This window comes from Lutra lutra, chromosome X (genome assembly GCF_902655055.1).
Source record: "Lutra lutra chromosome X, mLutLut1.2, whole genome shotgun sequence".
Taxonomy (NCBI): Eukaryota; Metazoa; Chordata; class Mammalia; order Carnivora; family Mustelidae; genus Lutra; species Lutra lutra.
In genome coordinates, this window is record NC_062296.1 from 73517955 (window position 1) to 73545869 (window position 27915).

General features: G+C 38.3%; 1 protein-coding gene and 1 long non-coding RNA gene across 2 annotated transcripts in view; both read right to left on the bottom strand.

Moving 5' to 3' along the window:
- Nucleotides 1-169: 169 nt before the first annotated feature.
- The window catches only part of GK (glycerol kinase), a 77106-nt gene continuing 49360 nt past the window's right edge, over nucleotides 170-27915 (bottom strand). The window contains exons 13-21 of the mRNA XM_047715633.1: nucleotides 27673-27753; nucleotides 14078-14156; nucleotides 13229-13325; nucleotides 12614-12698; nucleotides 11739-11859; nucleotides 11484-11627; nucleotides 8454-8534; nucleotides 4342-4428; nucleotides 170-2229 (exon numbers count right to left, since the gene is read on the bottom strand). Of these exons, the coding sequence (XP_047571589.1) occupies nucleotides 2219-2229; nucleotides 4342-4428; nucleotides 8454-8534; nucleotides 11484-11627; nucleotides 11739-11859; nucleotides 12614-12698; nucleotides 13229-13325; nucleotides 14078-14156; nucleotides 27673-27753 (786 nt within the window). The 3' untranslated portion in view covers nucleotides 170-2218. The remainder of the gene's footprint in view (nucleotides 2230-4341; nucleotides 4429-8453; nucleotides 8535-11483; nucleotides 11628-11738; nucleotides 11860-12613; nucleotides 12699-13228; nucleotides 13326-14077; nucleotides 14157-27672; nucleotides 27754-27915) is intronic.
- LOC125091736 (uncharacterized) lies at nucleotides 2318-3234 on the bottom strand. Its single transcript, XR_007124740.1, has 2 exons — nucleotides 2810-3234; nucleotides 2318-2761 (listed from the first exon to the last, which is right to left on the bottom strand). It is a non-coding gene; the product is annotated as an uncharacterized LOC125091736 (long non-coding RNA).

Here is a 27915-nt window from a genome sequence, read left to right on the forward strand (position 1 = left end):
CCAATAGAATGACTAAGGTGCTCACCATTTCAGAAACTACTCCTTAGGCTCTTGGTTAGTTTCAGAGTGTGCCTGATCAAGTGCTAACAACTGAGCTTTGTGTTTCCTGAAACATCCTTCTGGATTTAACCTTGATTTTAAGTTCTAGTCTATAAATGAGAAATGCAAGTAAGAATGAGGGGTCAATTTATTTTAAGTCATTTTACCATTAAATACCAATATGCACAGTTCCAAACATTTATAAATATTTCAATTTATAGAAAATTAATGGAATCTTAAAATTATCTGAACAGTGATTTAACAATTATTTACAATTAACTGATTTTGTAGAAACATAATTATGTTTAAAAGTACCCTTATCACAAAGTAATAATTTCACAGTACCTTTCTATAATATTTTTGTCACTCAAGGGGCAGCTGCACCAATAAAACCCAAGTAGATTGAATAATTTAGAAACAGCATAATCAGAACCGCAAATGCAAGCCACCATTTACGCCAAACAAAACAAGACCTTTTATACTAATATATAAATATTTCCCCATTTTCAGCACTGGTTGAAGAAAATATTAGGAGATAGTATTTTATTTGTAGTAAACAAGTTAATTTTAGGATTTTAAAAAAATTGACATTAAGATGCTGGATTAGGTAGGTTTTTATAACATGTAATACTATTTTGAGAAATTCTTGGTTTCACTGGAAGCCATTTCTAATTGCAAACCTTTCTTCAGTTGTATTAGGACAGTAATGGAGGTCAAGTCTCTGTGATCCCAAATAGAAATTATACTTGCTTACAAGCAACTAATAACACATTTGGATACAAAGAGATTCTTGGCTTTATTCCAAAGGTTTTCTTCTACTTCAGTGTTTAACCTTTTTTGCTATCCCCTCTAAACAATCTCAAATATTTCTAAAATTGTGTCAAAGGAAGATAACTTTATATGGACTAGTGCTTGTTTGAAAACAATATTTACCATAGTATTCCACAATTTTGTCTTTTTCCTTTTTTTTAAAGACATATATCCAGCTAAAACAATTAAATAAAAAGGTAAGGTATAAGAAATATAGCTGAAGTCACAATAAAGTACATTTTCTTTTATTGACTAAGAACATATACTTAAACTTTAAATGCTGGCTCTCTTAAGAAAAAGTTTCTCCTTGTAAATATGCGTAACCGTTGCCCAAAAATGTATACAGTGATTTCCCCAAGATATTTATACACACAGTGGTCCACTTAAGACCAGCCCCATCATAACCTACTGAATACAATGTGCTCTGAATTTATAAATGGGCTACCCTCTGTATATAAAATATATAGGCATGTATGTTAGACATACAAGTAAGAAATATAAAAAGGAGAGATGAAAAGAAAAAGTGTTCTTCCCTGTAAGATCCAGACAGATATTCAGTGTTATTAGTGAGATCATGTAAAATGTACTCTTGATTTATAAATGGGCTGCCCTCACTATATAAAATATATATAGGCATGTATGTTATACATACAAAGTGAAAAATATAAAAAGGAGAGATGAAAAAAGAAAGGAAAAAGTGTCCTTCCCTAGAAGATCCAGACAGCAATTCAGTGAATGAGTGAGACCACGTAAAGTATCTGAAGAATTTCAGTTTTGGCAAATACCTTTCTGGAAAATGTCTAAGCTATGAGAGTACTCAATTTGCATTTTAAGAATTCCATAGAGGTGTCCATTTAAACATTCGGGGAAGATGTTGTGGCCTCCTTAACATGCAGAAAAAAGGACTTTTAGGGACTGTTAAAAAGAAATGGAACAAAAAGCCACTCATTTTTAGCTGGTTAGTAATCACCCCTTAGTCAAGTGTATGTAGTGCAGAGAACCAAATCCTAGACCATCATCAGCGTTTGAGTGTGTTTGATGAAAGGTTCCAATGAAATGAAGGACCTGAATTCTTCCTAGATCTCATAGGGAATGGGGCAGGACACGATGGCAAAGGAGGGGTCAGCCCCCAAGGTGGCTGGTCCAATCTTAACTCATGATGTTAAAAAACACACCAAATGTTTCTATAGCATTCTTTCTGCTGCATTTTCTTTATTTCAAGCCACAGGTCTACTTGGAGGGTCATGCAGCAAGTGGCTTATAAATAAAATCAGAGTCTATGAATAGTGTCATCACATTAAGAGATAATCGCTGGATTCTCTCATTAGGCAAAGAGCTCGCATCTTTGGAATCCGTGAGTTGGTATCATTTATGGGATACCTAAAATGAGGGACAAAAACCACATGTATCAGTAACAACATACACGCAATTTATGAGTTGAGGCAATGAAGACTATTCAATCATTTGAGCTACACATTCCACATTATTTCTAAATACTGGCTTCAGTTAAAATGCAAACAAATATAACTAGGCCAATTCCAAAATTAGCAAATATTAACACTATTGTTAATTGTTTATCAAGGCAAGCGATTCCCACTGTTCTCAAATCTCAGCATATGTTACCAAGAGAGAGAACCTAAAGATGGTAATCCTATCCATTTGGGAGCCTAGGAATTTAGACACATAATGTATCCCTTAGCTTAGAGATAAGCTATATGGCAAAATTCTGATAGAGAGTAGGACTTTTCATCCTCATGGTACCAAGGAGGAAACAGGAGGAAAAAAATCACTGAAAACATTCAGTTGCAATATTTTCTCCCCTTTCCAAACCATCATTATGTAGCCAAAAAAAAAAAACAACTCAGGATAATGAAAAAATGATATAGCTTTTGCTAAAACAAGTCATAAGTTTCTTTGTATATGTGCTGCCGAAGCGAGCACTCTAAGTTTCTTTGTAAACCTAAATTACTTATTTTTGGATTATCACAATATTTGGAAAATATTTTTGGATATTCATTTTGGAGATTTTGGAAAATTACAATATTTGTACTTTTCCACCAAACATTCCCAAGAAGCAGAAAGAAAAAAGACATCTGTAAATTCTGTATAGTCTTATGCATCCAGAGTCCTTCATAAGGTGAAAGCACTAATACCAACATAAGGTATTGTTTTTACGAAAGCAGATTTGAATAAACTGATCCCAAATATGAAGGATATGGAAAATGGTAGTCTAGTTTTAAGCTCTCAGGCAAGTAACTCATATTTTATCATTAAAAGATAATCTAGGGCGCCTGGGTGGCTCAGTGGGTTAGGCCGCTGCCTTCGGCTCGGGTCGTGATCTCAGGGTCCTGGGATCGAGTCCCGCATTGGGCTCTCTGCTCAGCAGGGAGCCTGCTTCCCTCTCTCTCTCTCTCTCTGCCTGCCTCTCTGTCTACTTGTGATCTCTGTCAAATAAATAAATAAAATCTTTTAAAAAAAAGATAATCTAATGTTCTGCTACTGTAAATACTTTTCATTCCAAATTTACATATAGCTCTAAATTAATGACGTCAAGTTAAGGCTTGCCAGATTTCTACAATCAGATGTTCCTTCCATTATCAATAAAGTTTACATTTTACATGTTAAACCCAGGTCAACATCTAATTAATTATGAGAAATAATTGAACTCTTTCTCTAATTATGAAGATTATGAAAAAATTATGAAAAAAAATTTCACTTTCTTGGTAACATATGGGACAAGTCATTGCCATGTAAGCTCTTAAGCCTCAATTGGAAGAAAAATTGAGCTATCATCAGGAAAAGCTCCCCAGAACAATTATTACATTTAAATTATCACAGGTTATGCAATGTATTTCATAACATGCTAAGTAGTTTTATTTTTCTAATGAGCAGAAATTAATGTGCAAAAAATACTTCAGTTTTAAGTCTAACTCTTATTATTTTAGCAATCATTTTTAAAACTTCATCTCACAAAATATACTCTTTTAACTAAAATAAAAGAGACTATATATGTTCCCCGATTTTAGAGTTTTCCAGAGACTCTGCTAACATACTCTCGTGGAAACTCTTAACCAGAACTGAAATACTTAGACTCGCATAGCAAGTTTTCTTGAGTTTGGAGAACTTACGTACGTTTGAGAGCCAATTAAATTGTCAAAAAATTATATCTGAACATTCATCTGTCACTCTGAAAGTCCTTTCATATAAGCTTTCACAGCACTACTTTCACTTCTGCTTCCTGCCACAGCTGACAGCAGAAGGTAGCCCCTCAAAGAAACTGTCATTTACTAACAATAAAAGAATTAAGCAGAGCCACAGTCCTCAATTCTGACTGCTCTGAAAGATTAATTGGCCTAACAAATTAGACCTTTCATGGATTTTCCAGGTTCCTAAGCACAGGAAGAATGAAAAACACTAAACATTTTCTGCCAAGTTATACACAAATACATTAGTGCTAACTAATAAAATTGTCTAATTTAAAGAGTAACTGACCTGAGATGTACCTTGCTCCGATTAACATTACCATGCTACTCACTATAAAAAAGCCCAAGGGTAGACTACAGAAGATACTAGGGTCACCTGTGGTCATCCAAGTAGAAGGGAATTCCAGTCAAGCAAACCAAAAGAGAGACACATAATTACAATATTTGTGTTAAGAATCACATGACAGCAAAACAAAATAAGTTATAAAAATAGTATATTCATAAAAGCTAGCAGAGTTATTACTTCAAATCAAAAATATAATCAATCTTGAAGGCTTATGACAGTTAACAAACAATACGGATAGCATGCCACAGGTAGCCAAGAACATAATACATATATAAACCCACATAAGCCTTCCACTGGCAAAGCTGAAGAGAGTTGATGGAGAACTTTTTGGGAGGCTGTTGATTTTCGCTTTTTTAATTCTTACCCCAAAGATACTAAATGAGCAACCCAATTCAAAGTAGAGATCCTTTAGCTATCAGAGAAGAGTTATACTGGTCTAGTGAAAATGAACTTCAAAGGCTATTTTTGCTAAAATAATTGTTTTGTTTTCTTTTTTAACCAGAATGTGCTATGTAAGGAAATGCACCTCACAATTACTATTACTGCCCCCACCAATTACAGGGGTGCCTGGACTGGCTCAGTCTATGGAGTGTCCGATTCTTGATCTCAGGATTGTGGGTTTGAGTCCCATGCTGAGTGCAGAGATTACTTAAAAATAAAATCTTAGGGGCGCCTGGGTGGCTCAGTGGTTAAAGCCTCTGCCTTCGGCTCAGGTCATGATCTCAGGGTCCTGGGATCGAGCCCCGCATCGGGCTCTCTGCTTGGCCGGGAGCCTGCTTCCTCCTCTCTTTCTCTGCCTGCCTCTCTGCCTACTTGTAATCTGTCTCTGTCAAATAAATAAATAAAATCTTAAAAAAAAAAAAAAATAAAATAAAATAAAATCTTAAAAACTAAACTGTATGAATCCATATATTTTTTAAAAGATTTTATATATGCATTTGAGAAGACAGACAGGGCACAAGCAGGGGGAGGGGCAGAGGGAGAGGAAGCAGCAGACTCCTCGCTGAGTGTGGAGCCCCATGAAGGGCTCTGATCCCAGAACCTTGAGATCATGACCTGAGCTGAAGGTAGGCACTGAACTGACTGAGCCACCTAGGCAGACTCGAAATTTTTTTAATCCACATATGTATGTAAACTACACCCAACATGGGGCTCAAACTCATGACCCCAAGGTCAAGAGTTGCAAGCTCTACGGACTAAGCTAGCCAGGAGACCCATGAATCCACATTTTTAAAAAACTGCCTGAAAATATGGTTGTGCTGGTATTTTCTAACCTAACTTCTGTCAAAATCCCTTCCTTTAAAGAATATTCTTTATGTACATATGGTATTCTTGAATTTAAAAATTATATATTTATATTATTTAATGTTCTTTAAAAAAGAAGCATATTCAAAATTAACCTCCAAGTTTTAAGAATATACAACCACTGGATGAAAAGGCTTCACTGAAATGCAGCTAGTTATTTGCTCTGGGCATAGTTTTTGATAAAATAAACTAATGATAGTCATTTATTTGCCTTTTTGGGAGAGGATTTTTTTTTCCCTTCACCACATATTTCTTTGCCTTAGAAGGCAGATTAAAAGAGGCATATAAACCATTTTCCTCCATTTTACCACTGCTTATATTATTTTTCAGATAAAACCAAGGTTTCTTTTTGTTTCCACATTTGTGGAGACCACATTTTGATTTGATTTTCAGAAAGGGAACATATATTCTTGTTCTTTCAGGGCAAGGTATCAGTTACGCTAAGTTCTTTGTTTTTGTTTTCTTCCAGTTAGGCTAAGTTCTAATCACTAATTTCCGGATATGGCTACAGAGAGTTTTAGTTTGCAAAGAAGACCCTGAGGACAACCTGCATTCACAAGTCCTCACCAAATTAGTTGGTATTAATTAATTATTAATCATTATTAATTTTAAATTTAATTAATTTAAATTAATTTTTTAAATTTGTGTTGTATCATATGTATTTTTTTTCTCGTGTTCAGTTAGGCAACAGGTGGCATTTATTTAATGAAAATATATCCCTTTTGGTCACACACACACACACACTCTCACACACACACACACACACGTTATTTGCTAGCTGTGCATTTTTAAACCAATTTGACCTGTTTCCAAAATGTTGTTTTGGTGTGTCTGGAGTGCAAAGCCAAGCTTATCATCTATGATGAGCTCTCTCTAAAAAGTATCAGACCCCCAATCACTTCTACAACATTTTAAACACGTGTCAAAATGTGTATTAAAAATTGTTTACAAAATATTCAAATATAGTTAGAAATAAGAAAATAAATATGACTGGCGAACTGTTTTGGAAATTAAGCTAACATAGTGTTTTCCTTAAAAATTAACGCAATTTAAGGAGCATGAAAGACCAGGTAGCCATCCTAACATCCTTTCAAGATTATTAAAATAGGATTCTATCTGTACTGCTACTGTTATATATAGTTTACACTGCTTAAAGAAATACAATAAGCATGTCACTAATTGAATATAATTCCGAGTTTATTATAGAGCCTAGAGACTCAATATTATACATTAGAGTGTGTTTCAAAAATCTACTAAAAAATGTCTTCAAAATCTTAAATGCACTGCAGTCTGAAACAAAAACAAAACGTGAAAAATCTAAAACTCAACAGCAGAAACTAAAGAAATCGTGCAATTTTCTTTCATTAATTTTTTCTTATGTTTTAAATTCACGGAGAGTAAGGTAGACAAACCGAAAATGACAAATTGGTTTTATGGGAATTTTGCAATGAAAATTTGATCTTCAACTGCTAGCTAGTAAGAAGTGTGTGTGTGTGTGTGTGTGTCACACTGGGTGCAGGGAGGGACAAAGGGATGACTGTGCCATTTAAAAAAAATCCACCAAGTCAACGAAAACAGGACTCCACTGCTCATTAGCCATTGATTAAGGGCAACTAGAAAATAAATCAGGGTCCACGTTGTTGTATCTTGCAAGCAACTAGCACCAGGCTAGGAGAACATATGATCAAGAAGTTTTGTTATAAAGGGTCTCAAAATCACAAAAGATCTTAGTAAGAAAAGCTTTGCCACCAACTTGGAAAGAAAACTAAACAGAACTAAAGATTTAAAGAAAAAAGATATTAAGCTTATTTCGGAGGAAAAAAAGCTTCAGGTAGGAACATCCAGGACTAAAAATACAGATCAGTGATCTGTGGTGATGGATGGTTCCAGAAGTATCTCCCAAAAGCCAAATACATTAAAAGTAATTCTATATTCAATTTTGGGTTGGAAGGCAGGTAATATTACATTTATAAACTCTTCTCCATTAAAGTGTATATTTCTGTACATTATTGGACATTGTTCTATTTATTACATTCTAAATCTTCACTTAGCAAAGAATTTAAATATTATGGCATATTAAAGGCACATTTAAGTCTGTTTAATTATCAAGTGCATAGTAAAGGCAGCTTAAGGCTGTCTATGACTGAATGGTTTACTTAAGCCCAATACCTTCCTACTTAAGTGACTGAAAAAATAGTTCTCTATTTTCTGCCAAGAGTATTTCCCAATCTATTATGATACTTCTAATTTACTATTTGGTACATTTCTTCCTCTCTGACTCCAATGAGTTCTCATAATGTACATTCACTAAGAACTTGGAAATCAGCCTAGGAAGTAGAGAAATATATTCTGAAATTAACCTAAGTTTTGGTTGGTTCAGGCTATGAAGACAGCCCCCCAAAAAGGTAAAAGGAGACACTTAAGTGAAAAAAAAATAAAAAAAGGAAAACTCTGATTTTCTTTTTCATTGAGAAGAAAGAAATAATTTTACTTTTAGAAAGCTCAGTTACCCACTGAAGTACCAGGAAACTAATAAGGAAAAGAGAGGGCAGGATAGAATTAAGTATGTATCTATCTCATAATTTACATTTTATGTTTAGAACTTTAAAGTGTTTTCAAAATGTTAGAAACTCTGGACATATGATAATGCTTTTCTTCAGAGCAGCCTTACTAAGTGTAAATGGTTAGATACTTAAAGAAGTTAATTAACATACTAGGGCAAAGCACAAGAATAATAAAAACATTTTTACCACTTTCTGAAGACTGAGTTGTAACCCAGCCCACTGACTTCATCACAGCTTTCTTCCACGTAGAGTAACGAATTTCACTTTCTAGAAATAGAAGGTAGGAAAAACACACATCTGAAAAGTAGTTTACAGAGATAGTCTAAGCACCATACTTATGTTTACTCAGAATTTTCAACAAATTGTGACGCATTCAACTAGCATGGGGCTTTACCAGAACTCGGGTTTGGGAGAGATACCTACTGGAAAATGGAGGGGAAATTCAGCGTCGCATGCAGGGTAAAGGGAGACTAGGAGCCAGGCTATCTATGAAGACCAGGCAGGCCATTCACAAACAAGTGGTGATGGATTAGAAAGGGATTCCCATTGGATCTGTTTGCTCTTTCTTGTGGGGAGGAAGCAGGGGAAGCTTGGGGTACAGGGAAGGGGTATACCATAATGTGGAAAGACTAGAAGAAGAATTATTAGTCCGTCTAGTCAAAGGACTTAAGTATTGATTTCTCACAAGATTCAAACTGCATGAGACAGGATTTTTTTTTTTTTTACCATGGAAATCCACAGTAAGAGGACTAAATAAAAACAGGAACCACTGGTGTGTCCATCCACATGTACTCCTCCTAGTAACAGTGAGGCAGGGAGGAAGGTATCCCTGTCAGGCTTCCTGGTCTTTCCACAGCACCTGAAGCCTGTGACACCTGGGCAACACTGCTCCAGCATCACTCACTTCAGAAAGCTTTCCAGGGCCCCACTTATGTCCCTCCTCGGTCTTCCCACAGCACTTCCCACACATCTGAGGCTATGAGCCACCACAGTGAACTGTCATGGCCTTATCTGCCTCTCCCAATATACATGAGTCTCCTGAAGGGCATCTCTATATTCCCACATCAGGTCAATTTCTAGCCTGTACGGGGCTCTAAAAGAAGTTTGCTAGAGAATGAATTATTTATACCTAGGTACCCATCTCACACGTGTGTGTTTGTGTGTATGTGTGTGTTATGAGGAGAGGAGTGGGGCTGTTGAAGGGAAGGACAGATGACATGACTGACTCTGGGCTAAGGCCTTAAAAAAAGGCAAAGAAGGCTATCCTCAGAAATCAGGAAACACTTCTGCACAAAACTTCCTTGCTTTAAGAATGGGATTAGCATCGCGAGACCATATACTCACTCTAAACGTTGTTTATTTTTAAAAATTCATTTTTTTCCAGTGGTAGAAAATTTTTGGAGCCCCATTTATTCCAATATTAAAAAGTAAAAATTACTTACAGATAGAGTATCAGATTTTGAAATACATTTCTACATCAAGTTACATGGTATACTCTCTGTAAAATTACTAGTGTTACAATCTACTTTCCTGCATGTGGGAAGGACTAAAATTAAGCAGTGCTGGCTTAGTCTTCCAGAAAATTAAAGAGAAAAGCATTTGAAAGCTTATTTCCCAGTAGTGCAAAATCTACTTTGATGCAATTTTATACACAGGTTTTTAAAAAGTTATAAAATCAAATTCAATATATATAAAGCCTTATTTTTGTATTCATATTTATTTCCATTTAAGAAATGCACCACTGGGGGAAAAAAATGCACCACCGTATTTTAATAAGGTGTTGGTCAGAGCCTGTGGCTTAGCTTAGCTGGTTAGGGCAGTGAATCGGGTATTTGAGGCTCATTTATTCACACAGTTGCCACTTAGGCCCGGCTAATCATGTGTTAAAACTAGCTGGCAGCCTCCCCAACATCTGTCATTTCCTGATTTGTTAATTTTAGCCATTCTGACTGGTGTGAGGTGGTATCTAGGGGAGCCCTCCTACACTGTTGAGGGAATGCAAGCTGGTGCAGCCACTCTGGAAAACAGCATGAAGGTTCCTCAAAAAGTTGAAAATAGAGCTACCCTATGACCCAGCAATTGCACTACTGATATTTACCCTAAAGATATAAACGTAGTGATCCAAAGGGGCATGTGCACCCGAATGTTTATAGCAGCAATGTCTACAATAGCCAAACTATGGAAAGAACCTAGATGTCCATCAACAGATGAATGGATAAAGAAGATGTGGTATTAAAAAAAAAAAAAGATGTGGTATATATCTACAATGGAATACTATGCAGCCGTCAAAAAACTCCATGAAATCTTGCCATTTGCAGTGATGTGGATGGAACTAGAGGATATTATGCTGAGCAAAATAAGTCAATCAGAGAAAGACAATTAACATATGATCTCTCTGATATGAGGAAGCTGAGAAATAAGACAGAGAATCATAGGGGAAGGGAGGGGAAAATGAAACAAGATGGGATCCGGAGGGAGACAAACCGTAAGAGACTCTTAATCTCACAAAACAAAGTAAGGGTTGCTGGGGCAGTGGAGGGGGCAATGGGGTGGCTGGGGGATGGACACTGGGGAGGGTATGTACTATGATGAGTGCTGTGAATTGTCTAAGACTGGTGAACCACAGACCTGTACTCCTGAAACAAATAATACATTATATGTTAATAAAGATAATTTTAAAAAATAAGAATTAAAGAAAATACAAAAAACCAAGGGCTCCTCAAAAACAAAAACAAACAAAACAAACAAACAAACAAAACCCTGGCAAGCACCAAAGACGTTCAGCTCCGTGGCTCGTGGCTCATCTATCTCCCTTCTTAGTTTAAAAAAGGCTGTGTTAGCAAGCTAGAAGCAGTGTTATCCTTCTGCATGAAATGACTATAAACAGAAGTGAATGGCAAAAAGTGATTTTGGAAGTTTTTTTTAATAAGAAGAAACTATTCATACGCAGTGCACCCCAATATTCTTAGTAACCAATCTAAAACAGTAGCATTTGCTATTTTACTTAGTTTCTGAACTCATGTATAAACAGAAAGGCAAACTCTCTCTCCTTTCCATGGTATACCATTACATTTAAATTTTAAAAGAAATTTTATTTTTAAGTCATCTCTCCACCCAACATGGAACTCAAACCAATGACCGCAAGATGAAGAGGTGCGTGTTTCTCTACTGACTGAGCCAGCCGGGCCCCCCTAAGTTTTCATTTTTTAAACATACCTTCAGCATTGATCTGTGGTTCAAACCGCTCCATTGTGACCGCTGACAGATCCTCGGGTTCGAGACTCCAAACGCCAACTCCTTCTGCGGCCCCCGCTGCCATGGCCGCTCCCAGGGCAGTTGTTTCGGGCATTGAAGGCTTCACTGAGGGAAGACGGCAATATCAACATCTTTGCAGTTACATATGCCTAAAAATACCAGTTCTTCTGAAAGAAACATTACCCTCAGAATGTAAAGGAATGAAGGCTTACTAACCTACTGGAATATACAGAATGTCTGCCTGCAGCTGCATAAGAATTTTGTTGTTGGTCATTCCTCCGTCTACCTGCAAATGACTGAGTGGAATTCCACAGTCGCGGTTCATGGCATCCAAAATCTTAAATAAAACAATGCAATAAATGTAATTAAACTACTGCTCCATGGTGACATCTCTGAAAATGGCAGTCTTCTACCCAAAAACCCTGAAGAGCTTCCCAAAGCCTATAGAATCAAATTTAGATTTTTTTAAAAAATTTTTAATAAATGTATTTATTTATTTGTTTGACACAGAGAGAAAGAGAGAATACAAATAGAGCGGTGGGCAAAGGGAGAGGAAGAAGCAGGCTCTCCACTGAGCAGGGAACCCAACACACAGCTCGATACTGGGACCCTGGGATCGCAACCTGAGCCAAAAGCAGCCGCTTAAGCAACTGAGCCACCCAGGCGCCCCTCAAATTTAGATGTCTTATTCTGGTCTTCCAAGCCTTCCTTCATATACTATACCACCTTTCTTCCTCACTACACCTCTGCCCTCACCCGAAGAGCCAGCCACGCCCAAAACCCCAACTTTGCACCCTGGTTTCTTACCTTGATGCCTATGTTTGTGCTACTATTTCCTTTACCTAACATTTTCTACTCAATATCCCCCCAAGTGTAAAACACTCAGCCCCTGGCAGATGACAGGAACTCAGAAGGTCATGACAGCTATGAAAAGGGGGAGAAACTTGTATTTATTAGAAGAGACCTTAGGAAGGCTTAATTTTTGATTAGGTATTTAATAATGAAGCATGTAATAAATTTCCAGCATTAATACAGAATTCATTTGAAAGTGATAAAAGTGGATGAAGTACAAGAAAAAAAGCCTTTATTACCTCCCGGGTTTGGAAACAAACAGCTTCTAATGCAGCAAAAGCAATATGGCATTTATTGGTGAACTGAGTAAGCCCACAGATGATCCTAAAAATACACACAAAGATTTTTAAGATTAGAGTGGAGTACACGAGTCATCAATCTGAAATGTCCTGAATATGGAAAGGTTGACCTTGGTAGACAGACAAGGTCAGGGGGAAAATGCACATTAAAAAAAAAAAACTGGACATAAACACTAAGCAGCTTAGAAAGTTCTTCTGGTCCACAATCTTGCATCCACACAGGAAAAAGTCCAGGATCCAAATGAACATAAGACAATAATGTAACACCAAATTAAAATTCATCTAGATGATGTCCGCTGGACACATGACGGGCAGAGGCCTTGAAGAAAAAAGATCATTAACACTAACATGGATGTGGCAGGGGCTTATTGTCAGATGATTTCTAACTTCTTGCAATTTAAAGGTTCTGAAATTAATGCTCTCCAAACAGAAAAGGTTTCCTCAACACTTTAAAATCTTTTGAAAATAGACAGGAAACTAGTAGCCAATTAGCTATTAGCTAATTTAGTAAATAAATCAAGACCTGTAAAAGGACACCTCATATTCAACTCTTACCCTCTTGCACTGGGCTCCCAGTAAGGTGCATACAACCCCGAAAACGCGGGGACGAAGTAGCAGCCGTAAGAGGTACCTACTTCTTTAGCAAGTTTTTCTAGTATTAAAAAAAAGAGAGAGAAATAAAAGTCACTCTAAAATAGTCTATTACTTTAGTCAATAAACACATCTGCATAAAAAATTAGGATCGGGCTTTTGATTTCTTATTCACTAGTACAGCAAAATGTTCCGAATGAAAGACGTAAGCTAGGAGCAACAGAAGCAAACCTCCCCACATTGAACACCTCCCACTACAGTGGAACCCAGGCCAAGAAATAAAGGAACTGGACTCATTTCATTCAGGTATTTTAACTCATTTCCACTATTTCTAAAGTGGCTGACTACGAGGTGAAGTGACTTTCACCTTCAGGCTGACATAAAGAAGTAGATGAAAGAGTGGGGAGAGGAGTTCAAAAATAATTATCCATACTAAAAATAGTCATAGGAATAGTTAAACGATAGGCACCAGGGTTTTACTGCTCAGTCTGAGACTTAAAGTTCTTTCTCATCAGGTAAATGTTAACTGGACTACTTTACCTGCAAACTCTGGCCATCTTCCCTGTTCAAATTATGTGAGTAATTTTTATGCCCTACCTTGCCAGTTTATTAAGAGTCACCACTAATTATATCAATCTGTTGTCTTCTAAATCTTCACAAAATAGTCTTTTATGTATAAATCCAACTCATAATAGCAATCTGTATCATTTAATGTCACACACGGCTCAAAGTACAAGTACTAACAGAGTGCAAAGGTAAAATATTAAAAATTTTCATTCTTTAGATTCTAATGTTTTGTTAGAACATACTCACCGATTTCCTCTGAGGTCTTTATAATTCCAAGATTGTCTCTTAGCCAGCGAATAACAGCACCAGCTATAGCTACAGAACCCTACAAAACAAAAGGAAGCCCAGAGAGAATGTATGTTACTACTGTAAGATTTTTTTGAGCATTTCTTAATGCATGACACTCCAAATGGATACCATTTAAAAATGTGAACTTTGGTGCCTTGACAAGTATCATAAATGAAGTCTACTAATGCAAACATAGTTTTACCTAGGTCATTAGAGAAGTTTTTTCATGAGAGAGAGCAAAGAAGTGAGCCCTCCAGCACACCCTTGAACCTATCCAATCTGCTGTTCTATGGATTGCTGTCGAACTATGAAGTAGATCATCACCCAGAAAACACTTCTGCCTCATCTCTCGAGTTATCAGGAGAGGCCATATTAAAAGTTTTTTTCAAAAACATTTCCTCTAACAGTATATGATGATGATGATGATGATATTGTGTTATTCATCATACACTACATCACTAGTCTTTGATGTAGTTTTCCATGATTCACTGTTTGTGTGTAACACCCAGTGTTCCTCAATCAAGCAACAGCAACAAAAAAAAGTGAGCAAAAAAGCTAACTACAAAGTAATTATTCAACAAAATCACTAAGGGATGGGAAGGTGGGGGAGGAGGCTGTGGCGATAAGGAAGAAAACATACGATTTGGAGTCAGATGAATAGGTTTTGAATCTAAATGCTAGTTTTTAACTGCTATGTGATCTTAGGCCAATTAGTTAGGTTTAGTGAGCCTCCATTTTATAACCTGTAAAACAGTGGTGACTATCAGAACACATACTTAAACTCCTATGAGTCTCAATATGAGCAGAGAGGGGAAGGTTATTAGTGAATGTAAATATTAGATTCATTAGTTTTCTATGTGTTAAAAAAGTATAATCCAAATTCCACTGACTGAAGAACGGACAAATAAATCTAGTATATTCACACAATGGAATATTATTTGGTCATGAGAAAGAAAGAAGCTCTGCTGTAACGTAAACCTTGAAAATATTACACGAAGTGAAAGGAGCCAGTCACAAAAGATCCGTAAGGTACACAATTCCATTTATATGAAAATGTCCACAATAAGATACCACAGAGACAAAGAATAGATTAGTGGGTGCTTGGAGTTGGGGTGGTGCAGTTATTCTTTGGGGTGATAAAAATGTTCTAATGTTAGACTGTGGTGATGGTTGCATGACTCTGTGTATACTGAAAAACACTGAACTGTAGGCTTTAAAAGGGTGAATCATGTGATATGTGAACTGTATCTCAATAAAGCTATTATAAAAAGATCCTGGGTGGGGCAAAAAAAAAAAAAAGTACCAGGGGCACCCAGGTGTCTCAGTGGGTTAAAGCCTCTGCCTTCAGCTTGGGTCATGATCCCAGAGTCCTGGGATCGAGCCCCGCATTGGGCTCTCTGCTTGGCGGGGAGCCTGCTTCCCCTGCTGTCTGTCTGCCTCTCTGCCTACTTGTGATCTCTGTCAAATAAATAAATAAAATCTTTTAAAAAAATAGCTTAGGGGCGCCTGGGTGGCTCAGTGGGTTAAGCCGCTGCCTTCGGCTCAGGTCATGATCTCGGAGTCCTGGGATCGAGTTCCGCATCGGGCTCTCTGCTCAGCAGGGAGCCTGCTTCCTCCTGTCTCTCTGCCTGCCTCTCTGCGGGCTTGTGATCTCTCTCTGTCAAATAAATAAATAAAATCTTAAAAAAAAAAAAAAAACAAAAAAAAATAGCTTAAAAAAAAGTACCAGAACAAACCATTAGGAATTTCAAAAAAGGTTTTTTGTTTCTGATGTTTCATTCATACAGATTATTAATGTATTACTTCCAGAGTCATCCCAAACCAAGTATCAGGTAAGATTAAGTACAGAAAGCAGAATGTTTCTAATCTGTTGCCTACCTCCCGGCCTCCAATTCAATAAACTAAATTATAGATGGCTACCCCTCCTTGCTGTCAACTTCCAGGCTATAAACAAACTAGACGTGGAACATGATGACTCGTTCCAGCATTCATAGCTTCTGTGAGAAGCTATATGTTACTGCAAAGCGGCAGACTGCCACAGTCGTTCTCTTTATACAGCAGCGTTTCGTTTTAGCTATAAAAAAAAATTACTGAGGAAGAGATCTGACATCACTGGGCAAATTTAACCAGGCTTTAAAAATGGGGAAAAGAGGGGCGCCTGGGTGGCTCAGTGGGTTAAAGCCTCTGCCTTCGGCTCAGATCATGATCTCAGGGTCCTGGGATCGAGCCCTGCATCGGGCTCTCTGCTCAGCAGGGAGCCTGCTTCCTCTTCTCTCTCTCTCTCTCTGCCTACTTGTGATCACTCTGTCAAATAAATAAAATCTTTAAAAAAAAATGGGGAAAAGAGCCCAATTCAACAAATACCTTGAAGAGACTCTAACCCACAGTCTCTGTGGAGAAGTTTTCAATATACTTCCTAACTTTGATATGTCATATACGTGTGTACTTAGTGGAACCATCAAGAAAAACTAAAGACTTTAGAATTTTCCTCTCAAATTTCCTTTGGAAGCAAACAATTCAAAGATAGTAGCTGTTAAAAACAAATAAATGTGTAAGATTTTCTAGACCAGCATTGTTCAATAGAAATATAATATCAACTACATGTCATTTAAATTTTGTACCTATCATATTAATAAAGTAAAAGGAGACAAATTAAATAGTAATATATTGTGTTTACTCCAATATATTAATACCATCACTGCAATATGTAATCAATATAAAAATTATTGAGGTATTTGATTTTTTGATACTAAGTCTTTGAAATCAGGAATACATTTACACTTATACCACATCTCAGTTTGGACTAGACACATAATCCTAGCGGCTTACTGTATTGGACAGCACGATTCTAGATCTAATTCAAAAAACAGGTGTCCCTTTCTCCTTGTACTCTCAAAAAGACACTGGGCCTAAACTGTATCTAACCAGGAAATGCAAATATTTTCAATATTTTTAGGTAACAGCTGCTGGGCTACAAGTCTAGTGTAATGGTTTTGTGGTTATCAGCTAGTGGAACTTTATACTTTGGGAAACCAAATACTGACAAACCTCATTTCCACTGAAAAGGCAGTATGCTATATGCTTAGATACTTTTTTTTTTTTTTGGAGAGGAAGCAATTTGTTTTGGCAAAAGGTATCAAGGTTTTCATGAAAAGTAACTGGTCATGAGCCAGAGGGCATCACTTTGATTGAAACAAAAGAAAAAAATATATAAAGCCACTCTCAAGGCTCCAGAAGAAAATTATTTTGAATTTGGTTATCAGTAGTATATAGATAGGAGTGTTTGCCTATAAGCAAAAAAATAAACTCAATATAAGAAAATAAAAGGTAGATTAAGAACAGTCATCTGAAATAAGAATGTAATTTTGGTACCTGGACATAATACATGGTATTAGCTAGCCTTCTAAACAATTAATAAATATGAAAGAAACCTCCGAATTCACAAAAGAGGTGGTCTTCTGAATTCAGAGGCAGGGAATAAAGTGGAAGACGGTATAATGCTTTCAAGAAGGGCAGGAAAAAAGGGTACAGGAACAGAAGCCTAAAATGATAGACGGTGACAGTCTACTTGCTATCAAATAAGTTACCATCGACTACATCCTAAATATTAAGACCCAATACTTCAGTGTCTTGTCTACAAACATGAATGAACTCTCATTCGAAGGCTTGACCCAGGGAAAGGTGCATAAAAAATGAATAGCTGTACTCTAAGAAAGACATAATAGAAATGAGAAGGTGTAAAGAAAAATAAATGAAATGAATAGGACAAGAGGAATAAATAAAAACTAGGGGTGCCTGGGTGGCTCAATTGGTTATGCATCTGCCTTCAGCTCAGGTCGTGATCTCAGGGTCCTGGGGTGAGGGACACATAGGGCTCCCTGCTTGTGAGGAGTCTGCTTGTCCCTCTCCCTTTGCCCTTCCCCACCCTACTCGGGCTCGCGCTCTCTCTCTCTCAAATAAATAAATAAAATCTTTTAAAAAACAACTAAATACATAGCCTGTTAATTGGAAGGCTAAGAAACAGGCTATCAGAAGAGCAGATTAAAAATAATGAAGTAGGGGGCACCTGGGTGGCTCAGTCAGTTAAGCATCTGCCTTTAGCTCAGGTCATGATCTCAGGGATCCTGGGATCGAGTCCCCCATCAGTGGGGAGCCTGCTTCTCTCCTTCCTGCTCCTCCTACTTGTTCACCCTCTCTCTCTCACACACAAATAAATAAAAATCTTTATAAAGATTTTAAATATAAAAAGACTCTCTTTCTCCCTCTCCCTCTGCTCCTCCCCCAAACCCCTGCTTATGCTTGTGCATGTTCTCTAACAACAACAACAAAAGATAATAAAGTATATCTGATGTAATGTCATAGCAGACAAATATACTTTTCCTCAAGAGCTCTTTGCCATGAACGGTATCCACATAAAGGAAACATCTCAGGATGTGGCGTAGTTGTATGATACAAGGCAGTTATGGTTAAAATCAGTGGGTATGGAGAAAAATTACGTAAAATTAAGATTATCCTCAAATTGCTTAAAATCACCCATTAGGCACAGTAAACATAGCTTTGTGTATGCGACAGTAATATGCATCTGTGTATGTAATTTATACTGTACTTAATTTGTGTTTAAGATTACAAATGCAAAATCTAACTCCATAGCATTTTTAATTACACAGAAAAGAGAACGGAAACCTAGAGTTAAACCGGGGAACCATTATTTTTAAAATGTAATCTATACTATTAATACTTCAGTAACAAGTTAGGAAATTAAGATTAAAAGGATTTACCGCTCAGAAAGTATACTTTCCAGGATATTACATTACAAAAGTCCATGAAGAACGTTTACAGGCTATGGCAGGCAATTAAGGTGGCCTCCATGGTCCCCACCTCCTGCCCATGGGGGATCCTCTCTCCTTGAGCGCAGTGGGACTTTGAACTTGCTTCCAATCAACAGCACATCAATGGCGATGGGGGACCCATGATGCAGGATACATGATTAAGCTACAAAGATTACCACGGCTGTTGTATGGACTCTCTCCCTTCCCTGCTAGCTTTGAGAAAAAGTACAGGGGTCCTCTGTTGGGGTCTTCATGTGAGATGAAACTGTGGGTGGCCTCTAGGTGATGAGGGCAGCCTTTGGCTGACAACCAAGAAACTGAAGCCCTCAGTGCTACAACCACAAGGAACTGAACTCAGTCAATATCTGAGTGAGAGGGCCTAGAAGGAGACGGAGCATTGGATGAGACCACAGCCTTAGCCAACACCTTGACTGCAGCTTTGTGAGTCAAGTGGTTGTAAGCCTCTTACCTTTGTTACAAAGCAATAGGTAACTAACATATAGGCTTACACCAAAAATGGAGTATCTGGCTTAAGAAGGATAAAAAACTCAGGGCATTTGGGTGGTGCTCAGTTCATGATCCCCGGGTCCTGGGATCAGGAGCTGTGTCAGGCTCTCCACTCACTGGGGAGTCTGCTTCTCCCTCTACTCTCTCCCACCCCCCGCTTGTGTTCTCTCTCTCAAATAAATAAATAAAATCTTTTTTTAAAAAAAAGGAGGGGTGCCTGGGTGGCTCAGTGGGTTGGGCCTCTGCCTTCAGCTCAGGTCATGGTCTCAGGGTCCTGGGATCGAGCCCCACGTCGGGCTCTCCACTCGGCAGGGAGCCTGCTTCCCTCTCTCTGTCTCTCTGCCTGCCTCTCTGTCTACTTGTGATCTCTCTCTGTCAAATAAATAAATAAAAATATTTAAAAAAAAAAAGATGAAAAACTCTAAAAAGGAAATCTCAACACACTATCATCATCAATCATATCAAAGAAGAGATGGGAGAAAGGACCTAAGAAACCAAGGGGGACTATACAGAAGTCCTCTTTGCAACTCATATTTATAAAAACAAAAATGGCATTAGGATTTGGCATGTAAACAGTATTTATTGAGTACCTACTCCATGCCAGCCTGCTCCAACAGTGGTGAAGCACACAGACAAGTACCATGGCCTCAGGGAACTTGCATCTCAGTGACACAATACAGAATATGCAAGTCTCAAATCCTAAGTAATCTCAACTTCATAAATATTAAAGGCCCCTAAAGGATTTCTGTTTTGTGAAATAATATTTAGAAAAAAATAAACAACAGAAGGGAGAAGCACAGCTTAAGGAAGATGGCATCCTATTAACAGATGGCAGAGAAAAGGCAGACCTACTCAACTGCTCTATTTTGCTTCAACCTCTTCCTCCGCTAAGAAAGATTTTCCAGCAGGGGCATCCAGATGGCTCAGTTGGTGGAGCGTGTGACTCTTGATCTCAGGGTTTTGAGTTCGAGCCCCATCTTGGGTGCAGAGACTACTTTAAAAAGTCTTTAAAGAATAAAAAGGAAAAAAAAATAATAAAAAGGAAAATTTTCTAGTGAATGAGTGGGACAAATTGAAGCAGTTTAAGAGGAGTTTTAAAGTCTTAGAACAACTCAAGGATCATGTGTCCCAATTCCTTTTTACTGATAATGAAAATAGGAACCTACAGAGGTTAACGTATCAGGACCAGATGAATCACATGCCAAGGAGGAGGGAGGGAAAAAAAAGAATTCTCTTGGTAATGTCCACATCAGAAATGGTGAGTTTGCACTTTAAAAATCCCCTCTCTCTGTTCTAGACACAGAGGATAACAGGGCAAAATGTAAAAAGGGAACACTAAAACAACACATGCTGACTCAAACGCAGAGCAGCGGTCGAGGGGTACAGAAACAGAAATGCACAACTGAGCAGGGCTTGAGACCACAAGCATAGGAGGTTCTGCTTCGGTTTTCTGTATGCGTCAGGAAGCAGGAGTGGGGGCCAGGAGCCAGCTCCTCCAAGGGAAAGGGGTCCAATGTGGCTTGCTTGCGAAAGACAAGGAATAGTATCAGCTTCAGTGCTCAAAGCCAGGTGCTAGGTGGCGCTCTCCTGCTTGCCTATAGAGAACTATTTGCTGACAAACGCTATGGCTTAATAGAAGATGAGATGGGAAGTAAAAAGTCCAAAAACACATGAAGAAATCTTTTATCACAAAATCAGTCGACAAGCCTTAATAGCTGGAATAGAAGTTACTTTAATCTGACAAGGACTTTAAATAAATAAGTCAGTGCTGGAAGAAATCAAAGAGATAAATTGAGGCATGATTTCCATTTTTGAAAAACGGCCATGAAATTATGAAGCAAAAGAAGAGAGAAATAAAACAAGATAAGGTGGGTATGAACAAACACCAGTTAAAAATGGTGGAAATGAAGTTACTGAGTCAAATTTAAGAGTATAATAGGTGGGGTCAACTCTAGAAGTGACGAGATGAAGAGATGACATTCCAATACACTGCAGGTGATAAGACAGTTAACTTGCTGCCTCCACTGAGAAAAACAGTCTGCAGTCCTCTACCCAAAGGGAAGATACACATATTCTATTCCGCAGCAAGATGGATACAGCAGAGGTATACAGAAATGTTCACAGCAGCACTTTTCATCAGAGACGAAAAGAGAAAACAACTAAAAGGTCATCAACAATTGGATAAACACTAAACCGTGGCATTTTCATATGGTGATGAAAAGGAATGATGTCAAAGCTCTAGGTAATACCACAGAGAATCTCACAGATGTGATGTTGAGTGAAGAGAAGCCCCACGAAAGAATATATACCGTATAACTCAGTCTCTCTCAGTTTCTCTTTTCTCTTTTTAATATACAAAGTATTAAAAACATGAAAACTCAACTCTGGTGTTGAGAGTTACATGTATTTTTTTAAAGATTTTATTTATTTATTTGTCAGAGAGAGAGAGAGAGAGAGAGAGAGTGAGCACAGGCAGAGAGAGTGGCAGAGGGAGAAGCAGGCTCCCTGCGGAGCAAGGAGCCCCATGCGGGACTCGATCCCAGGACGCTGGGATCACGACCTGAGCCCAAGGCAGCCGCTCAACCAACTGAGCCACCCCGGCATCCCTACATGTATTTTTTAATAAAGATTTTATTTATTTATTTGAGAGAGAGCATGCACAGGCAAGTAAGTGGGAGGAGGGAGAGGGAAAATCAACTCCCCCCCTGAGCAGGGAGCCCAACTCAGGGCTCAATCCCAGGGCCCGAGATCATGACCTGAGTGGAAGGCAGGTCCTTAACTGACTGAGCCACCCAGGCACCCTGAGGGTTGTACTCTTAAGTTCTGGAACTATAAAGAAAAGTAAGGAAGTGACTATAATAAAAGCCAGGGCACTGGTGACCTTAGGGGAGAGAGTGAGGCTGGGAGTGGGAGAGGCACACAGGTTCCTGGCCACTGCCCTGGGTAGAGGATACATGGGTCTTCCCTTTATAATCATTTGTCAAGCTGTACAAGTGGTATTTTATGCATCTTTTTGTATGTGTTTTATATTTCACAATAAAAAAGTTTTGATTTGCTTTATTTTTTTAAGGTTTTATTTATTTGTCAGAGAGAGAGTGAGCAGAAGCAGGGAGCCCCATGAGGGACTCGATCCCAAAATCTTTGGATCATGACCTGAGCCAAAGACAGGCACTTAAACAACTGAGCCACCCAGGCATCCCTGCTTTGTTTTAAAGAAAGAATTTGGAATGTAAGGTAGGGAGGGAGGACTAGCCAGGGATGCAGCACAGAGAAGCAAGAGGATGGAAAATATATAAAAGAACAGTTCAGAGTCAGGGAGGATGCACTGAAAGGTTTCAAAAATCCATAAAATAGCAACTGCACAAGAGGCCGGAGGTAACAGTAGAGTAACAGTGCCCAAAGAGATAACTGCTGAGGATTTTCTAGAACTGAAAACAGACTTCTATCTAATATATCTAATAGGATAAGTAAAATCAAACCTAAACCCAAGCACATCATAGTAAAAAGTGTAGAACACCAGCGATAAGAACATGTTAACCATACCCCCATCCCCAGAAGATAAGCCAGGTTATCTGTAAGAGAAACCAAATTTAGATCAGAGGTCTCATTAGCATCAAAAATGGCCAGAAGGGATGTAGAAGAACACACGGTATCACCCAAGATTTTATACCCACTCCAGAGAGAGGGCAAAATAACAACAAACCTAAAATGAACAGGCTTACTACCTGAGGCTCTTAGAACCACAAAAGGAGGCCCTTCTGCAAGAAAAAATAGGGGGAGTGCCATAAAAGGTCTGACCCCCCCAAAAATGATACTGGACACAAAAAAATGATAAAATAAGCCCTTAGGTATGATTTGCTATCTACTGATAAGAAAAGAGAATTACTGCCTGCTTAAGAAAACCAGAGGGGCGCCCAGGGGGGCTCAGATGGTTCAAGCATCTGGTGCTGACACTCCCCCTGATCTCAGCTCAGATCTTGATCTCAGAGTTGGAGCCCTGTGGGCTCTGGGCTGGGCAAGGAGCCTACTTAAAAGAAAGGCAGGGGTGGGGTGGAAATAAAAACTTTAAACTCAGTGACAGGATTGCTGGTAGAGGTGACAGGAAAAGCATTCTAAGTCATCATCATGGGTGGGACATTCAAATTACTAAACAACTATCAACACTGCTAAGAAAATATACAGTTAAGTAATACACTTTTTAAAATTTGGCTCCACACCCACTGTGGGGCTTGAACTCACATCCCTGAGATTGAGTCGGATACTCTACGGACTGAGTCACTCGAGTGACCTACGGTTAAAATAGTATCTTCAAAATTTAAAGGTACCCAGAAAAGAAAAGAAACCCAAAACAATGACAACAACAGGAAATGCATGCTGCTGCTTTCAAATCAGCAGAGGGAGAATGCAAGAGTAAAAGACTTAAGATGAGCAGCTACAGTTTCAGTTTTTAAAGAATGGAGGGGAAGTTTTTAATACCTCAGACTGCCAACCCTACCAATCTGTCGAATTAAATAAATGATTATTAAATACACACTTTGTAAGCACTTACCAAAATGGAAGTGGTGTGACCAAGTGGGATTAGCAGGAATTGACTGAGAAACAGTTTAACAGTGTAGCCTTATGCTTTGCCCTCTTTTTTGGTTTGGTACAATTTTTTTACATGTCTGTTACTTGAAACAAAAAGGAGAAGATACAGGGGGAAAAAAAGAAAAAATCCTATTTCCAACTACGAATGTGTGTGTATGTGTGTGTTTAAGTATGTATGTTGTGGCTCAGGCAGGCTGTGGGGTTAGCAGACAAAGTGAGGGACATACCCGAGATGCACTGAAAAGAAATGGACTCAGGAGACTGGAGATGGCAGAGGAGTAGCCAGGTGTCTAGATTTTGATGTCCAATAACCTGAATTTGCATCCTGGATCTGCGGCTAAGGAAAGTTACCATGGCCAAGCAACTCCAATATCACTTCCTACTCTCAGATGCCTTGTGAGGACATAACAAAGCCTGTGCTGTCAGTCTAATCTACCATCCCCTTCAGCTTTAAAATTCTATGAATCTTTTATTCATTTATTTATTTATTTTATTTTTTCAGTGTTCCAAGATTCATTGTTTATGCACCACACCCAGTGGTGTGAAAAGATTCTATGAATGTTTTAAAAAATTATGTGAACCGAAACAAAACCTCAAAGCATATTCTTGTTAAGTTTCCAGATGAGGCAAAACTGGACAAGTAACAGATTAAAGAGTGTCAAAGAATCTAGACTGTGTCACTGTAGGCTAAAATCAGTATCGTTAAATTTGACAGGAAGAAGCAAAGACTTGAATATAGATTAACAAAAGATCTACAGGGGCACCTGGCTTGCTCGGTTGGTAGAGCATGTGACTCTTGATCTCAGGATCATGAGTTCAAGCTTTAGCTTGAGTGCAGAGATTACTTAAGAGGGGAAAAAAAAGATCCACACCAATACAGAACGGAGAGGACGTGACATGACAATGAGTCATTTGAAAAGAGCCAGATCTTTCCATCTGCTCCTGGAGCCAATGATAGGATGGGGTTTTTAAACTAAATTAATGAACTCTCAGGCTAGAGTAGCAGAAGCAATGTTTATGGTCAGAGAGAAATAAATCACACTAGTGAGTACAAGTCAGATTACATGTAGAGTATTCTATTCCATTCTGGAAGATTCTGACAAATTGGAATGCATGTAATGCAGTCCAGAACCAGAAAGCATCCAGAAACCGTATGACATCAGGGCACTGGAGAAGCTTATCCAGGAGTAGAAAGACCCAAAAAAGCAAAAGCCACCCCCTGGTATTTGAATGCTCTTGGCAACTGATCCAGGTCCAGTGGTATAGGTGTTGGTAAGAAGCAGTCTTTGGTGCGATCTTCAAACAGAAGATGGAGGGCTACCGGCGAAGGAAAGAAGAGAAGGCTCTTCATGTTGGGAGGGAAGTGAAGACCAGGTAAGCCCTACCCAGGGGCTCTTTCCAAGTCTAAGGCATCTGTAATTCTGAAAGACTATGTCCAGTATAAGGAAAAAAGAGAGCAGCTTACTCAATTGCCATAGGTAACTTTTAACAGACCGTACATACTTGAGGTGCCCAGCTCTGTACCAAGCACTTTCTACATGGGGAAACAGAGCAGGACAGGGCTTATAGGAATTCAACTTCTGAGAAATGATATGATACCATTATTACATGACCAAGTGTTTCTGAAGTGCTTCTATTATCCATAGAGAAGGGGGTGGGGGAGAGAGCACAGTGCTTAATGTCGGGGGCGGGGGCAAGAAAAAAATGGAAATAAATTCTTCATGCTCTAGGCAGAGCAACTAATAAAAAAAAAAACAACACTAATTTCAAAAAGACATATGTACCCCTATTTTTACTGCAGCATTATTTATAATAACCAAGATATGAAACAAATGGAGTATTCATCAATGGATGAATGCATAGGGATTATGTAAAGGGTGTGTGTGTGTGTGTGTGTGTGTGTGTGTGTGTATACACATATATACATCTATAATACATATACATTATATATATAAATGAATACTGTGTTTTATATATATAGGAATATATATATAAGGAATATTAAGAATATGCACATACATACTATAGATCTATGGATAGATACGGAGGTATTTAGGAATCCTACTCAGCCACGGAAAGAATGAAATCTTACTATTTGCAACAACATGGATGAAGCTTGAGGGTGTTAGGCCATGTGAAATAAGTCAGAAAGAGAAAGAGAAATCCATATATTACTTTTATGTGGAACCTAAAAAATAAAACAAATGAACAAAATCAAACAAAACTCATGGATACAGAGAACCAGAAGGGTGGTTGCCAGAGGAGAGGAGGGTGGGGGGGGTCAAGTGAAATGAATGAAGGGAGTCAAGAGGTTTCAATTCTAGTTATGAACTATAAACAGAAGTCTAACACTTGTGGCCAAATTCTCACCGGACACTTTAAGAAACAAGCCTCAGTAAGCCTTCAGATCAACTGTGTATTTGTACATTTCAAGGGAATGATTTAAAATGAATGGTAAAGAGATGGCTTTGAGAAATGTATCTAAGGGGAGGGGTGGGGAATGGGCTATATGGGGGAAGGGGGAGGAGACACAGGCTTCCAGTTATGGAATCAGTAAGTCACGGGAATAAGAGGCACAGCATAAGGAATGCAGGTAATGATACTGTAATAGCGTCGTATGGGACACATGGGAGCTATAGCTGTGGGGAGCACAAATGCGTAAGCTTGCTAAATCACTAAGCTGTACTCCTGAATCTAATGCAACATCGTGTGTCCACTATATTCAGCAACAACAACAAAAGACTGTGGGGTGTACCTGGCTGGCTCGGTCAGTAGAGCATGTGACTTGGGGGTGAGTTTGAGCCCCACAGTGGGTATAGAGATTACTTAAAAATAAAATCTTAAAAAAAGAGGGGCGCCTGGGTGGCTCAGTGGGTTAAGCCCCTGCCTTCGGCTCAGGTCATGATCCCAGGTCCTGGGTTCAGGCCCCACATCGGGCTTTCTGCTCAGCGGGGAGCCTGCTTCCTCCTCTCTCTCTGCCTGCCTCTCTGCCTACTTGTGATTTCTCTCTGTCAAATAAATAAATAAAATCTTTAAAAAAAAATCTTAAAAAAAGAATATATATGTGATTTGATAAAAAGAAGAATAATAGAAGTAATGGCTCTAATATAAATTCAACATTTCCTACAGACTTAGACTGATCTATTCCTACTAGAATTTACAAACGTGTTTGAAACAAATACTTCTACTGAAACATGGCATAAATCTCCTCACTTTCTTTTCCAAATCAAAATTGGACACAAAACCTATTTTTATACGGAGACACATGAAGAGGGTTCCTCTGGTTTTGCACCCAGTGGTTCTCTTTGGAACACTGGGGCACTGTAGTTATAAAACACAGAATTTTCCAGCTAACAGAAATACTTGGAGAGCAAGTCAAGCAGCTACAAGGTGCCACAAGGGACTGGTAGAAGAACCAAGGAGCCCATATACTCAAGATCTCCTGGGAGTCCTGTCCCCAGCTCAATTCCAGGTTCCTTCCACTCAACCAAATGCCAAGAAAAAAAAAAAAAACTGAATTTTTTTAGTCCTATATATTAAGATTAACCAGAAAAGGTGTTAGAAAGCATCATGATTTTCACTGGCTTTGAATGTTTGCCATACTACCCATATTGATCGAAAACTACGTACTTCCAAGGCATAATACACTGGTTTGTCTCTGCCAAGCTTATAAGCCACTGTGGTCAGAAGGCCATGCTCAGAAAACACACACTGTAGGATAAAGAGAAAAATATTTCAGTAGCCAGGAAAATAAAGATAGCAGAATAGTATTTTTTAAAGCTAAGATGACCTAAGTACAAAAATAATTCAATAAATATGTAACAATTTAAAAGAGTCACAATTACCAGTATTAAGAACAACACATTTAAATAG